We start from the raw sequence: 17049 nt of genomic DNA on the forward strand, positions 1-17049 counted from the left end.
GCCCAGCCCATTGCAGGGATCCCCGCTGGTGATTGGCTAGGCTGCATTGTTACTCCAGTCTGTGCTCAGACACTGCTGCAGTTTATTGCTGGCCCCTCCCCCAGCCTGTGATTGGACAGTGAAAAGAGAAGCAGCAGACTGATGAGCTCCTCTCTCTGTCACTCTGCTCTCTCCTCCTGTCAGCACAGTGATTGGCTGTTTGTGCTACTCCCTCCGATATACAGGGAGTGAAGGGGCTGCATTGATTGGTGGTGGTGACCTGTGCCCGGGGATCAGCTTTAGTCCATGCTGGAACTTGTAGTTGTCCATCACTGGCAGGTAAGTATCTCCCAGCATTGGTACCCTATAGAGTAGTGTCAGGAGCAGGTTTTCATGTCGTTCCCTTCTGTGAGCAGCAAGGCGGAGCGCTCTGTGCGGTGGACTGGCCCTTTAAGTGCTGCCTGTAGATGAAGTCATCTGGCTCTTGCAGTGTTCCTGCGCCGGCTCTATGTTTTCTCTAATAATTGGCAGCAGACCCAGATCCCCCCCTCCCCCCTCCTCCCCCTCCCCCCTCCTCCTTTCAAGTAATGAATAGTTGTAAGCAGATCAAAGGGGACGCGTTCCGCTTTCCTGGCTGCAATAAACGGCGTTGGAATTGGCGCAGCGCCCGGTGACTTCGGCATGCGGATGAGGTGCCAAACACAGAGGTCAGCTGCAAAGTGTCTCTTCCCGCTCCTCTCATCTGTCTCTGCTCTCCCCATACAGGCCGCCAGCAGGTTGTCGCGGATGGAGACGGAGTACGCCGAGAAACTCGCCAAATCCACGCAGGTACGCCACTACAGAGCACGCCCACAACTCACCCATCCACAACTCTGTGACACCACATTCATGGTGTCATCAATGAGCCAATCACAACCTAGAGCAGAGATACCAGGTGTCATCAATGAGCCAATCACAACCTAGAGCAGAGATACCAGGTGTCATCAATGAGCCAATCACAACCTAGAGCAGAGATACCAGGTGTCATCAATGAGCCAATCAGAACCTAGAGCAGAGATACCAGGTGTCATCAATGAGCCAATCAGAACCTAGAGCAGAGATACCAGGTGTCATCAATGATCCAATCACAACCTAGAGCAGAGATACCAGGTGTCATCAATGAGCCAATCACAACCTAGAGCAGAGATACGAGGTGTCATCAATGAGCCAATCACAACCTAGAGCAGAGATACGAGGTGTCATCAATGAGCCAATCACAACCTAGAGCAGAGATACCAGGTGTCATCAATGAGCCAATCACAACCTAGAGCAGAGATACCAGGTGTCATCAATGAGCCAATCACAACCTAGAGCAGAGATACCAGGTGTCATCAATGAGCCAATCAGAACCTAGAGCAGAGATACCAGGTGTCATCAATGAGCCAATCACAACCTAGAGCAGAGATACGAGGTGTCATCAATGAGCCAATCACAACCTAGAGCAGAGATACCAGGTGTCATCAATGAGCCAATCACAACCTAGAGCAGAGATACCAGGTGTCATCAATGAGCCAATCACAACCTAGAGCAGAGATACGAGGTGTCATCAATGAGCCAATCACAACCTAGAGCCAGAGATACCAGGTGTCATCAATGAGCCAATCACAACCTAGAGCAGAGATACGAGGTGTCATCAATGAGCCAATCACAACCTAGAGCAGAGATACCAGGTGTCATCACTGAGCCAATCACAACCTAGAGCAGAGATACCAGGTGTCATCAATGAGCCAATCAGAACCTAGAGCAGAGATACCAGGTGTCATCAATGAGCCAATCACAACCTAGAGCAGAGATACCAGGTGTCATCAATGAGCCAATCAGAACCTAGAGCAGAGATACGAGGTGTCATCAATGAGCCAATCACAACCTAGAGCAGAGATACCAGGTGTCATCAATGAGCCAATCACAACCTAGAGCAGAGATACGAGGTGTCATCAATGAGCCAGGAAACTGTGAGGGTCAGAAGAGGCAGCGACTCTCCAAAAATGTCTTTTTCTGCTGTCAGAGGTGACCACCACAAGTTCTGATTGTTGACACTTGGAGCTGAGATACGAGGTGTCAGAGGTGGTCCCCAACAATCAGAACTTAGAGCTGAGATACGAGGTGTCAGAGGTGGTCCCCAACAATCAGAACTTAGAGCTGAGATACGAGATGTCAGAGGTGGTCCCCAACAATCAGAACTTGGAGCTGAGATACGAGGTGTCAGAGGTGGTCCCCAACAATCAGAACTTGGAGCTGAGATACGAGGTGTCAGAGGTGGTCCCCAACAATCAGAACTTGGAGCTGAGATACGAGGTGTCAGAGGTGGTCCCCAGCAATCAGAACTTGGAGCTGAGATACGAGGTGTCAGAGGTGGTCCCCAACAATCAGAACTTGGAGCTGAGATACGAGGTGTCAGAGGTGGTCCCCAACAATCAGAACTTGGAGCTGAGATACGAGGTGTCAGAGGTGGTCCCCAACAATCAGAACTTGGAGCTGAGATACGAGGTGTCAGAGGTGGTCCCCAACAATCAGAACTTGGAGCTGAGATACGAGGTGTCAGAGGTGGTCCCCAACAATCAGAACTTGGAGCTGAGATACGAGGTGTCAGAGGTGGTCCCCAACAATCAGAACTTGGAGCTGAGATACGAGGTGTCAGAGGTGGTCCCCAACAATCAGAACTTGGAGCTGAGATACGAGGTGTCAGAGGTGGTCCCCAACAATCAGAACTTGGAGCTGAGATACGAGGTGTCAGAGGTGGTCCCCAACAATCAGAACTTGGAGCTGAGATACGAGGTGTCAGAGGTGGTCCCCAACAATCAGAACTTGGAGCTGAGATACGAGGTGTCAGAGGTGGTCCCCAACAATCAGAACTTGGAGCTGAGATACGAGGTGTCAGAGGTGGTCCCCAACAATCAGAACTTGGAGCTGAGATACGAGGTGTCAGAGGTGGTCCCCAACAATCAGAACTTGGAGCTGAGATACGAGGTGTCAGAGGTGGCCCCCAACAATCAGAACTTGGAGCTGAGATACGAGGTGTCAGAGGTGGTCCCCAACAATCAGAACTTGGAGCTGAGATACGAGGTGTCAGAGGTGGTCCCCAACAATCAGAACTTGGAGCTGAGATACGAGGTTTTTGTATAAAGGGACCATGTGACCATTTTATCTCCACTATAAATAATCGTCTTCCTCTGACATTTCTGGGCGTGTCTGATGTCACCTTCACCATCTCCGAATGTCCACCGGGGGTATCTGGGGGGTATCTGGGGGGGTATCTGAGGGACGCTCCAATACCTGACAATGTTTCCATGTGTCTGGTCCCCCCAAGTAGTGGATGTCGTCATCTAATACCCCAGTGCCTGACACCCTCAGTAACTCTGTGGCTAGTGCCCCCCCCCACTGGACTCTATAGTCCTTTCCCCGGCCCTCCAGGTCCCTATCATGTCTTCTTGTAGGGTAAGGTGCTGGTGATATGGGATGCCACCATCTGCCCCGCACCTACCATCTGCCCCGCACCCACCATCTGCCCCGCACCTACCATCTGCCCCGCACCCACCATCTGCCCCGCACCTACCATCTGCCCCGCACCCACCATCTGCCCCGCACCCACCATCTGCCCCGCACCTACCATCTGCCCCGCACCCACCATCTGCCCCGCACCTACCATCTGCCCCGCACCTACCATCTGCCCCGCACCCACCATCTGCCCCGCACCCACCATCTGCCCCGCACCTACCATCTGCCCCGCACCCGCCATCTGCCCCTATACCCACTGTCTTCCCCGCACCCACCATCTGCCCCACACCCATCATATGCCCCGCACCTGCCATCTGCCCCGCACCCGCCATCTGCCCCGCACCTACCATCTGCCCCTATACCCACCATCTGCCCCTATACCCACCATCTGCCCCTGCACCCACCATCTGCCCCTATACCCACCATCTGCCCCTGCACCCACCATCTGCCCCTATACCCACCATCTGCCCCGCACCCACCATCTGCCCCGCACCCGCCATCTGCCCCGCACCCGCCATCTGCCCCTATACCCACCATCTGCCCCTATACCCGCCATCTGCCCCTATACCCACCATCTACCCCGCACCCGCCATCTGCCCCGCACCCGCCATCTCCCCCCCCCACACCCACCATCTACCCCGCACCCCCCATCTGTCCCGCACCCCCCATCTGTCCCGCACCCACCATCTGTCCCGCACCCCCCATCTGTCCCGCACCCGCCATCTGCCCCGCACCCGCCATCTCCCCCCCCCACACCCACCATCTACCCCGCACCCCCCATCTGTCCCGCACCCCCCATCTGTCCCGCACCCACCATCTGTCCCTGCACCCCCCATCTGCCCCTGCACCCCCCATCTGTGCTGTTCAGCAGGACGCGGGTACAGAACTGTCCTGCCAGGAATTCTTCTGAAATGTCCTTATCCCCGGCCTCATCTCCAGTGATCCGCACACCCACACGCCGGGCCCGTCCAGAACAAACACTCCGCCACAGCCAGGAGCCCGGCACCTTCTCTGGACTTCAAAAGGGAACCTGTACACTGCAAAGACCGGCGCTGCTGTCCACATCTGAAAATGCCATTGGCCTGGCTGTGTGTGGCTGCACCACATCCCCATCCACTGACCAGGAGGAGGAATTGTCTGCAGCCAGAGACTCCGGAGATCCTGAAGACGTTGGATCAGCATGTCAGGGAGAGCCAGGAACTACACCGGCAGCCAGATCCTTGGTAGTATCTAACCTCTGCCAGTGCAGTCATGTGTCCCTCACAACATGATCCCCCCCCCATCCCAGACAGAGAGCTACATGATCCCCCCCATCCCAGACAGAGAGCTACATGATCCCCCCCCCCCATCCCAGACAGAGAGCTACATGATCCCCCCCCATCCCAGACAGAGCTACATGATCCCCCCCCATCCCAGACAGAGAGCTACATGATCCCCCCCCATCCCAGACAGAGAGCTACATGATCCCCCCCCATCCCAGACAGAGAGTTACATGATCCCCCCCATCCCAGACAGAGAGCTACATGATCCCCCCCATCCCAGACAGAGAGCTACATGATCCCCCCCATCCCAGACAGAGAGCTACATGATCCCCCCCCCATCCCAGACAGAGAGCTACATGATCCCCCCCCCATCCCAGACAGAGCTACATGATCCCCCCCCATCCCAGACAGAGCTACATGATCCCCCCCCCATCCCAGACAGAGAGCTACATGATCCCCCCCCCCATCCCAGACAGAGCTACATGATCCCCCCCCCATCCCAGACAGAGAGCTACATGATCCCCCCCCCATCCCAGACAGAGCTACATGATCCCCCCCATCCCAGACAGAGAGCTACATGATCCCCCCCCCATCCCAGACAGAGAGCTACATGATCCCCCCCCCCATCCCAGACAGAGAGCTACATGATCCCCCCCCATCCCAGACAGAGCTACATGATCCCCCCCCCCATCCCAGACAGAGAGCTACATGATCCCCCCCCCCCATCCCAGACAGAGCTACATGATCCCCCCCCCCCCCATCCCAGACAGAGAGCTACATGATCCCCCCCCCATCCCAGACAGAGCTACATGATCCCCCCCCATCCCAGACAGAGAGCTACATGATCCCCCCCATCCCAGACAGAGAGCTACATGATCCCCCCCCCCCATCCCAGACAGAGAGCTACATGATCCCCCCCCCCATCCCAGACAGAGCTACATGATCCCCCCCCATCCCAGACAGAGAGCTACATGATCCCCCCCCATCCCAGACAGAGAGCTACATAACCCCCCCATCCCAGACAGAGAGCTACATAACCCCCCCCCCATCCCAGACAGAGAGCTACATAAACCCCCCCCCATCCCAGACAGAGAGCTAAAGGATCCCCCCCCATCCCAGACAGAGAGCTACATGACCCCCCCCATCCCAGACAGAGAGCTACATGATCCCCCCCATCCCAGACAGAGAGCTACATGATCCCCCATCCCAGACAGAGAGCTACATAACCCCCCCCCCCCATCCCAGATAGAGAGCTACATGATCCCCCCCCCCATCCCAGACAGGGAGCTACATGATCCCCCCCCATCCCAGACAGGGAGCTACATGATCCCCCCTCATCCCAGACAGGGAGCTACATGATCCCCCCCCCATCCCAGACAGAGAGCTACATGATCCCCCCCCCATCCCAGACAGAGAGCTACATGATCCCCCCCCCATCCCAGACAGAGAGCTACATAATCCCCCCCATCCCAGACAGAGAGCTACATGATCTCCCCCATCCCAGACAGAGAGCTACATGATCCCCCCCCATCCCAGACAGAGAGCTACATAACCCCCCCCCCATCCCAGACAGAGAGCTACATAATGCCCCTCCATCCCAGTTAGAGAGAAAGCTACACAATCCCATCCCAGATAGCTACATAATCTTCCCCCCTTCCCCAGATTCCGTTGTCATATCCCCCCTCCAGTGACCCCCCCCGTTGTATTGGGGATGTTTGTCACTATGGAGAGTATTGTATCCCCCCTCCAGTGACCCCCCGTTGTATCCCCCCTCCAGTGACCCCCCGTTGTATCCCCCCTCCAGTGGCCCCCATTGTTGTATACCCCCCTCTGGTGACCCTGTTGTATCCCCCCTCCAGTGACCCCCTGTTATATCCCCCCCTCCAGTGACCCCCCATTGTATCCCCCCTCCAGTGACTCCCCGTTGTATTCCCTGTCAGTGACCCCTTTTGTATCCCCCCCTCCAGTGACCCCTGTTGTATCCCCCCCTCCAGTGACCCCCCGTTGTATCCCCCCTCCAGTGACCCCCTGTTATATCCCCCCCTCCAGTGACCCCCCATTGTATCCCCCCTCCAGTGACTCCCCGTTGTATTCCCTGTCAGTGACCCCTTTTGTATCCCTCCCTCCAGTGACCCCCATTGTTGTATTCCCCCTCCGGTGACCCCCATTGTATCCCCCCCTCTGGTGATCCCTGTTTTATCCCCCCCTCCAGTGACCCCTGTTTATCCCCCCCTCGGGTGACCCCCGTTGTATCCCCCCCTCCGGTGCCTCCCCCGTTGTATCCCCTCCCTCTGGTGACTCCCCCATTGTATCCCCCCCTCCGGTGACTTCCCTGTTGTATCCCCCCCTCCGGTGACCCCCCTGTTGTACCCCCTCCCTCCAGTGACTCCCCCGTTGTATCCCCTCCCTCCGTTGACTCCCCCGTTGTATCAACCCCTCCGGTGACTCCCCCGTTGTATCCCCCCTCCAGTGACTCGCCCGTTGTATCCCCCCTCCAGTGACTCCCCCGTTGTATCCCCCCCCTCCAATGACTCCCCCGTTGTATCCCCCCCTCCAGTGACTCCCCCATTGTATCCCCCCCTCCAGTGATTCTCCCGTTGTATCCCCCCCCCTCCGATGACTCCCCTGTTGTATCCCCCCCCTCCGGTGACTCCCCCATTGTATCCCCCCCTCCAGTGACTCCCCCATTGTATCCCCCCTCCAGTGATTCTCCCGTTGTATCCCCCCCCTCCGGTGACTCCCCCGTTGTATCCCCTCTCTCCGGTGACTCCCCCGTTGTATCCCCTCTCTCCGGTGACTCCCCCGTTGTATCCCCTCTCTCCGGTGACTCCCCCGTTGTATCCCCTCTCTCCGGTGACTCCCCCGTTGTATCCCCTCTCTCCGGTGACTCCCCCGTTGTATCCCCCCTCCGGTGACTCCCCCATTGTATCCCCCCCTCCGGTGACTCCCCCATTGTATCCCCCCCTCCGGTGACTCCCCCGTTGTATCCCCTCCCTCCGGTGACTCCCCCATTGTGTCCCCTCCCTCCGGTGACTCCCCCGTTGTATCCCCCCCTCTGGTGACTCCCCCGTTGTATCCCCCCCTCCGGTGACTCCCCCGTTGTATCCTCTCCCTCTGGTGACTCCCCCGTTGTATCCCCCCCCTCCGGTGACTCCCCCGTTGTATCCCCCCCCTCCGGTGACTCCCCCGTTGTATCCCCCTCCGGTGACTCCCCCGTTGTAGGTGAGCTCCTAGTGTTCCTATCCGGAGGCTGTGCGGCCCGGAGACGTCATGCCAGAATCTCACATACATTCCTGAACTTCATACAAGGCTGCGTGTCAGTCCCGGCTCTCCGTGGCCATTGGCTGGTGGCGGCTCCTCAGAGGCCTCCGTGTCTCCGGGATATTAATTGTCCTGTCGCTCCTTCACTTCACATCCCTCAGAAATGTCATTTATGTTCTTAGCTGCAGGAAATCGCCGTAATGCGCATATTTCCCATCAAATGCAGATTGACGTGACCGACAAATGATTTCCACAGGCAGAAATATCCACGGGACTGTGTACAACGGGGGCCATGGGGTCCTCATATCACTGAGGGTACAACCGGGGCCACGGCTCTCCAAACCTTCTAAACAAGGGGCCAGTCTACTGTCCTTCACACTTTATGGGGTCACACTGTGGTTAGTGGGAGTAGAAAAGATCCTGACATCAGTGCGAGGAATAGTGCCCCATCATTGGTGTCAGTGGGGGGAATAGTGCCCCATCATTGGTGTCATTGGGAGGAATAATGCCCCATCATTGGTGTCATTGGGAGGAATAATGCCCCATCATTGGTATCAGTGGGAGGAATAGTGCCCCATCATTGGTGTCAGTGGGAGGAATAATGCCCCATCATTGGTGTCAGTGGGAGGAATAGTGCCCCATCATTGGTGTCAGTGGAAGGAATAGTGCCCCATCATTGGTGTCAGTGGGAGGAATAGTGCCCCATCATTGGTGTCAGTGGGAGGAATAGTGCCCCATCATTGGTATCAGTGGGAGGAATAGTGCCCCATCATTGGTGTCAGTGGGAGGAATAGTGCCCCATCATTGGTGTCAGTGGGAGGAATAGTGCCCCATCATTGGTGTCAGTGGGAGGAATAGTGCCCCATCATTGGTGTCATTGGGAGGAATAATGCCCCATCATTGGTGTCAGTGGGGGGAATAGTGCCCCATCATTGGTGTCAGTGGGAGGAATAGTGCCCCATCATTGGTGTCAGTGGGGGGAATAGTGCCCCATCATTGGTGTCAGTGGGGGGAATAGTGTCCCATCATTGGTGTCAGTGGGAGGAATAGTGTCCCATCATTGGTGTCAGTGGGGGGAATAGTGTCCCATCATTGGTATCAGTGGGAGGAATAGTGCCCCATCATTGGTGTCAGTGGGGGGAATAGTGCCCCATCATTGGTGTCAGTGGGGGGAATAGTGCCCCATCATTGGTGTCAGTGGGAGGAATAGTGCCCCATCATTGGTGTCATTGGGAGGAACTGTTCCCCATTATTGGGGTCATTGGGAGGAATTGTGTCCCATTGTTGGTGTCAGTGGGGTGAATTGTGTCCCATTGTTGGTGTCAGTGGGAGGAATAGTGCCCCATCATTGGTGTCAGTGGGAGGAATAGTGCCCCATCATTGGTGTCAGTGGGAGGAATAGTGCCCCATCATTGGTGTCAGTGGGGGGAATAGTGCCCCATCATTGGTGTCAGTGGGGGGAATAGTGTCCCATCATTGGTGTCAGTGGGAGGAATAGTGTCCCATCATTGGTGTCAGTGGGGGGAATAGTGCCCCATCATTGGTGTCAGTGGGGGGAATAGTGCCCCATCATTGGTGTCAGTGTGAGGAATAGTGCCCCATCATTGGTGTCAGTGGGAGGAATAGTGCCCCATCATTGGTGTCATTGGGAGGAACTGTTCCCCATTATTGGGGTCATTGGGAGGAATTGTGTCCCATTGTTGGTGTCAGTGGGGTGAATTGTGTCCCATTGTTGGTGTCAGTGGGAGGAATAGTGCCCCATCATTGGTGTCAGTGGGAGGAATAGTGCCCCATCATTGGTGTCAGTGGGAGGAATAGTGCCCCATCATTGGTGTCATTGGGAGGAATAGTGCCCCATCATTGGTGTCAGTGGGAGGAATAGTGCCCCATCGTTGGTGTCATTTGGAGGAACTGTTCCCCATTGTTGGGGTCATTGGGAGGAATTGTGTCCCATTGTTGGTGTCAGTGGGAGGAATAGTGCCCCATCATTGGTGTCAGTGGGAGGAATTGTGTCCCATTGTTGGTGTCAGTGGGAGGAATAGTGCCCCATCATTGGTGTCATTGGGAGGAATAGTGCCCCATCATTGGTGTCAGTGGGAGGAATAGTGCCCCATCATTGGTGTCAGTGGGAGGAATAGTGTCCCATCATTGGTGTCAGTGGGAGGAATAGTGTCCCATCATTGGTGTCAGTGGGAGGAATAGTGCCCCATCATTGGTGTCAGTGGGAGGAATAGTGCACCATCATTGGTGTCAGTGGGAGGAATAGTGCCCCATCATTGGTGTCAGTGGGAGGAATAGTGCCCCATCATTGGTGTCAGTGGGAGGAATAGTGCGCCATCATTGGTGTCAGTGGGAGGAATTGTGTCCTATTGTTGGTGTCAGTGGGAGGAGTAGTGACCCATTGTTGGTGTCAGTGGGAGGAATAGTGCCCCATCATTGGTGTCAGTGGGAGGAATTGTGTCCCATTGTTGGTGTCAGTGGGAGGAATAGTGCCCCATCATTGGTGTCAGTGGGAGGAATAGTGCCCCATCATTGGTGTCAGTGGGAGGAATAGTGCCCCATCATTGGTATCAGTGGGAGGAATAGTGCCCCATCATTGGTGTCAGTGGGAGGAATTGTGTCCCATCATTGGTGTCAGTGGGAGGAATAGTGTCCCATCATTGGTGTCAGTGGGGGGAATAGTGCCCCATCATTGGTGTCAGTGGGGGGAATAGTGCCCCATCATTGGTGTCAGTGGGGGGAATAGTGCCCCATCATTGGTGTCAGTGTGAGGAATAGTGCCCCATCATTGGTGTCAGTGGGAGGAATAGTGCCCCATCATTGGTGTCATTGGGAGGAATTGTGTCCCATTGTTGGTGTCAGTGGGGTGAATTGTGTCCCATTGTTGGTGTCAGTGGGAGGAATAGTGCCCCATCATTGGTGTCAGTGGGAGGAATAGTGCCCCATCATTGGTGTCAGTGGGAGGAATAGTGCCCCATCATTGGTGTCATTGGGAGGAATAGTGCCCCATCATTGGTGTCAGTGGGAGGAATAGTGCCCCATCGTTGGTGTCATTTGGAGGAACTGTTCCCCATTGTTGGGGTCATTGGGAGGAATTGTGTCCCATTGTTGGTGTCAGTGGGAGGAATAGTGCCCCATCATTGGTGTCAGTGGGAGGAATTGTGTCCCATTGTTGGTGTCAGTGGGAGGAATAGTGCCCCATCATTGGTGTCATTGGGAGGAATAGTGCCCCATCATTGGTGTCAGTGGGAGGAATAGTGCCCCATCATTGGTGTCAGTGGGAGGAATAGTGTCCCATCATTGGTGTCAGTGGGAGGAATAGTGTCCCATCATTGGTGTCAGTGGGAGGAATAGTACCCCATCATTGGTGTCAGTGGGAGGAATAGTGCCCCATCATTGGTATCAGTGGGAGGAATAGTGCCCCATCATTGGTGTCAGTGGGAGGAATTGTGTCCCACCATTGGTGTCAGTGGGAGGAATAGTGCCCCATCATTGGTGTCAGTGGGAGGAATAGTGCCCCATCATTGGTGTCAGTGGGAGGAATAGTGCCCCATCATTGGTATCAGTGGGAGGAATAGTGCCCCATCATTGGTGTCAGTGGCAGGAATAGTGTCCCATTGTTGGTGTCAGTGGGAGGAGTAGTGCCCCATTGTTGGTGTTAGTTGGGGGGGAATAGTGTCCCATCATTGGTGTCAGTGGGAGGAGTAGTGCCCCATTGTTGGTGTCAGTGGGAGGAGTAGTGCCCCATTGTTGGTGTCAGTGGGAGGAGTAGTGCCCCATTGTTGGTGTCAGTGGGAGGAGTAGTGCCCCATTGTTGGTGTCAGTGGGAGGAGTAGTGCCCCATTGTTGGTGTTAGTGGGGGGGAATTGTGTCCCTTCATTGGTGTCATTGTGGGGAATTGTGCCCCAAGGGCTGGGTAAAAGCACAGGGACACATGTGGCCCCCGGGCCGTAGTTTGGAGAGCACAGCTCTTGACAGTGGGACACTTAAGGAGGAACTCCTCTACATGTCATAGCTGAGCAGGTGTGAACCAGGAAACAATATACAATATAGCGCCCCCTAGTGTCTTCTATGCTTTTTCATCACATTTAAAGTGCGACTTCACCACGTAACCCCCCCTCCCCCCAACATGCACACGTTTAATACAGAAGACACATACACCTTGAAGTGTTTTCTGTGCTCGGGACCCTCCCTGTAGTTTCGGCATGTGTTCAGATGCATGTGCAGGAGTGATGTCATCGAAGGTCCAGCCAATCAAATGGCCAACACTCAGAACCTGGGAGAAGACACCGGTGACCAGAGGGGGCGCTCTTGGACATTTAAATTCCGGGAGGGCTGAGCGGTAGGCAGAGCAGGCGGCCACCAGGGGCGCTATAGCAAGAGGGGGCAGAGAACGGGCAGGACCTGCACCCTGTGCTGCTGGGGGGAGGGGACTTTCTGTGGCCTTGTGCCAGCCCTGATTCCATTGCGTGGCCTGTCAGTAACTGTCAGTGTGCACACCTGTGACAGTTAGCAGTGACTTGGGGGGGGGTGGTATTGGTAGATGCTGCAGGATGGGGACCAGAGGAGTAGAACATGTCAGTAGGGATAGGAGTATGTTGTGACGTCATCCCGCCATGATGAAAGTTTGGATCCCCCCCCCTTCCGCCGGTTTCCCCGGTAACCTGGAACGGTGCTGTAATGAGAGTTTACACATTCTTGTTTTCCACATAAAAGAGAACATTCCTCATCCAGAGACACATGTGCTGCCGTCCCACAATCCCCCTCTCCGCACAGCTGCAGGAATTAGCCATGGCCTCCCTAACCAGGCCCATATGGCCGGTGCCCCCCCAGCCATGGGCAGAGGAGGGTGTCCTGATCACACGTCCTCCCGTCTCATCCTACATCTGTACGACAGTCCTCCTCCTCCTCATCATCGCACTGTTATGTGAGCGATGTGGATGGGGGGCTTAGAGGGGTGTCACAATGCCTGGCCCCTCCATCCTTTCATACATGTGATTGGCCCCCTCTGATCTGTGACCCATTCCCTCTGCACCCCCATCTTTCCTAGAAGTATCATCTGGGACACGTTTCCTTCCAGGGCCCCCCCCCCCCCATCAACATGCTCATGAATTTATTACAAAAAACCTCTCTGTTTCCATGACATACCTAATTATAGACCCAGTGATGTCATCACTGTGTCTCTGTGTTTGTCTATGCAACACCTTAGAGATGGGACAACCATTCCCACCAACAATGCAGGCAATGGAGACACGGCTGGCTCATTCCAAGTGTGGAGAATGAAAGGCTTGGCTACACATTCATCATACGGTCCTCCACATTGCAATTATTTAGGGGTCAGATAAAAGGTTAAAGCGTACATTAAATCTGCTTATATTTTGCCTTCCCTGGTCACCCCCCCCCCTCCCCCCATTCACATTCTAATGAAATTATTAAATAAAACCTCTCTCTTTTCATTACATTCCTTATTTTAGATATGATGATGTCATCACTGGGCCTCTGTGCTTCTCTATACAATGCAGGCAGATCATGGCTGGTGGAAGGGTCCGGCAAGGTGCTGTACAGAGCTCCCTGACATCTTCACAGCTCCCTTCCTCTGTACTCCTCTCAGGAGCTCTCAACCCTCATGCAAGCAGTGGGCGGACTCTAGGGAGGAGTTATGCAAATATCAAAATGACTTGATGGGTGTATGCCGGTCTGGAAGAGTGGGTGTTCCTAGACAGGATAAATTTGCATAGGTAACACCCACATGGGGTTGCAGAGCTTCCATGTTTGAAAGATCTGAAATCCAATTAATAAAAGGGGTGGGTCAGGCTGAGGAAAGCGCTAGATGATGCTGGACGTCCTCCAGCAGGAAATGGGGCAGAGCTCTGACTGGCTGCAGCTTCTAATGCACATTGTGAGAAGCTCCCAGTGTGCAGTTACATCAGAGAGAGCAATTCCGGTCCAGGGGAGGAGCCAGTATACCTGTGCAAGACTGAAGGGGAGGAGCCAATACACCTGAGCAAGACTGAAGGGGAGGAGCCAGTACACCTGAGCAAGACTGTGAAGGGGAGGAGCAGGTACACCTGTGCAAGACTGAAGGGGAGGAGCCGGTACACCTGGGCAAGACTGAAGGGGAGGAGCCGGTACACCTGGGCAAGACTGAAGGGGAGGAGCCAGTACACCTGGGCAAGACTGAAGGGGAGGAGCCAGTACACCTGGGCAAGACTGAAGGGGAGGAGCCGGTACACCTGTGCAAGACTGAAGGGGAGGAGCCGCTACACCTGGGCAAGACTGAAGGGGAGGAGCCGGTACACCTGGGCAAGACTGAAGGGGAGGAGCAGGTACACCTGTGCAAGACTGAAGGGGAGGCCAGAGGGAGTATCTAAATTACCTGACTATGACCTGGATTGTGAGAGGAACAAAAGCAGCATAAGCAGCCATTAAGTATGTGCTTCAGGAAGCATGCTGATAGGAGGAGATAGCAGAGAGATGACATCACTGGGCTGCTTCTCCTTTCACTGTCCAGTCACAGGCTGGGGGCTGGTCCGGGATTATCTGGGCTTAGAGGAAGTGGGTTAAATGATGCTGGCCCATCAGACTGAGGGCATCTAGTGGCAGATAAAATGTACTGCAGGTGAATCTGTGGGCTGAAGGTGAACTTTCTGAGTTCTACTTTAATTGCACCAATAAAATGACTGCTTTCTGAAGATTCCAGCATGTTGTCAGTGAATGGCTCCACCCAGAACTATCAGTGAGAAGTTGAATTCGATACATTATGACTGGTGGAATTTTCTTTTCTACTTGGGGACATTTAGAGGGAAAAACTGATCTGTGACTTTCCATAAACACTGAATCCGCAGTATACAGTGCAGGAAATGTGTATTTGCCCCCCCCCCCCCCTGATGGTGAATGTTCGCCCCTCACACAGAAACGATCGGTCTAACAATGGAACGTTCGCCCCTCACACAGAAACGATCGGTCTAACAATGGAATGTTCGCCCCTCACACAGAAACGATCGGTCTGACAATGGAATGTTCGCCCCTCACACAGAAATGATCGGTCTAACAATGGAATGTTCGCCCCTCACACAGAAATGATCGGTCTAACAATGGAATGTTCGGTGTAACACTGAGAGACAGAATACAACAACAAATTCAGCAGAAATGCGTCTAACAAATGATGACGGATCTGCATGTTCATGAGGGAAAGAAGGATTTGATCCCCTATCATTCAGCAGGATTTCCGGCTCCCAGGTGTCTCTCATACAGGTAACAAGCTGAGATTAGAAGCAGTCTCTTAAAGGGAGTGCTGCTAATCTCATTGTGTTACCTGTATAAAAGACACCTGTCCACAGGAGCAATCAAACCATCAGATTCCAAACTCTCCACCATGGCAAAGACCAAAGAGCTGTCCAAGGATGTCAGGGACAAGATGGTAGACCTACACAAGGCTGGGCTACCAAACTATGGCCAAGCAGCTTGGTGAGAAGGTGACAACAGTTGGTGCAATCATTCACAAATGGAAGAAACACAAAACAAGTGTCAGTCTCCCTAGGTCTGGTGCACCATGCAAGATCTCACCTCGTGGAGTGTCAATGATCATGAGAACAGTGAGGAATCATCCCAGAACTACACGTGAGGATCTTGTCAATGATCTCCAGGCAGCTGGGACCACAGTCACCAAGAAAACAATTGGTAACACACTACGCCGACAAGGACTGAAATCCTGCAGTGCCCGCACGGTCCCTCTGCTCAAGAAAGCCCATGTCCAGGCCCGTCTGAAGTCTGCCACTGAACATCTGAATGATGCAGAGGAGGACTGGTGGGAAGTGTTGTGGTCAGAGGAGACCAAAATCCAGCTCTTTGGCATCAACTCAACTCGCCGTGTTTGGAGGAGGAGGAATGCTGCCTATGACCCCAAGAACACCATCCCAACTGTGAAACATGGTGGTGGAAACATTCTGCTTTGGGGGTGTTTTTCTGCAAAGGGGACAGGCCAACTGCACCACATCAAAGGGACGATGGACGGGGCAATGTACCCTCAAATCTTGGGTGAGAACCTTCTTCCGTCAGCCAGGGCATTGAAAATGGGTGGTGGATGGGTGTTCCAGCATGACAATGACCCAAAACACACGGCCAAGGCAACAAAGGAGCGGCTCAAGAAGAAGCACATTAAGGTCCTGGAGTGGCCTAGCCAGTCTCCACACCTTCATCCGATGGAAAATCTGTGGAGGAGCTGAAAGTTCGAGTTGTCAAACGTCAGCCACCAAATCTTAATGACTTGGAGAGGATCTGCCAAGAGGAGTGGGCCAAAATCCCTCCTGAGATGTGTGCGAACCTGGGGGCCAACTCCAGGAAATGTCTGACCTCTGTGATGGCCAACAAGGGATTGGCCACCAAGTACTAAGTCATGTTTTGTGAAGGGGATCCAATCCTTCTTTCCCTCACTGTATGTATAGTGTATAGCAGGCAGGATTTTCTGATCGTTTTCTGTGGTTCTGGTTCTATCGGCAGTGCTGTGTTCCGGCTCCTTCCATTTGGGGACAATTATCTCCGTCACAAAGGATCTGTTTATGAGTCTTTGTTCCAGACATTCCAGTCCAGGGCCGTCCCTGGCATCCATATACAGACATATACCATAGAGAAGCCTGTGCCAGGCCACCGGAATGTCTGCACACTGCGTACAGCGGGGGAGGGGCCAACTGCCTCACCAGGAGGACTCTGCTTTACAGTGTCATGGCTGCCAGATATTCCCTGAAGATTCACCTGTACCCTCCTCCAGCAGAGCAGAGTATTTCAGGAGAGGAGAGTTATAGAGGAAGGAGCGGAGTCCTCCAGGAGAAGAGAGTTATAGAGGAAGGAGCGGAGTCCTCCAGGAGAGGAGAGTTATAGAGGAAGGAGCGGAGTCCTCCAGGAGAGGAGAGCTATAGAGGAAGGAGCGGAGTCCTCCAGGAGAGGAGAGTTATAGAGGAAGGAGCGGAGTCCTCCAGGAGAGGAGAGTTATAGAGGAAGGAGCGGAGTCCTCCAG

At 54.3% G+C, this 17049-nt stretch overlaps 1 protein-coding gene across 1 annotated transcript in view; it reads left to right on the forward strand.

Moving 5' to 3' along the window:
• Positions 1–744: 744 nt before the first annotated feature.
• LOC149433181 (centrosomal protein of 112 kDa-like) overlaps positions 745–17049 on the forward strand; it is a gene marked incomplete at its 5' end in the record, with an annotated part of 50822 nt that continues 34517 nt past the window's right edge. The window contains one exon of the mRNA XM_089664549.1: positions 745–807. Within this exon, the coding sequence (XP_089520675.1) occupies positions 745–807 (63 nt within the window). The remainder of the gene's footprint in view (positions 808–17049) is intronic.

Source organism: Staurois parvus, unplaced genomic scaffold (genome assembly GCF_062004578.1).
Source record: "Staurois parvus isolate SC_StPar_1 unplaced genomic scaffold, SC_StPar_1.0 ptg001941l, whole genome shotgun sequence".
NCBI classification, from domain to species: Eukaryota; Metazoa; Chordata; class Amphibia; order Anura; family Ranidae; genus Staurois; species Staurois parvus.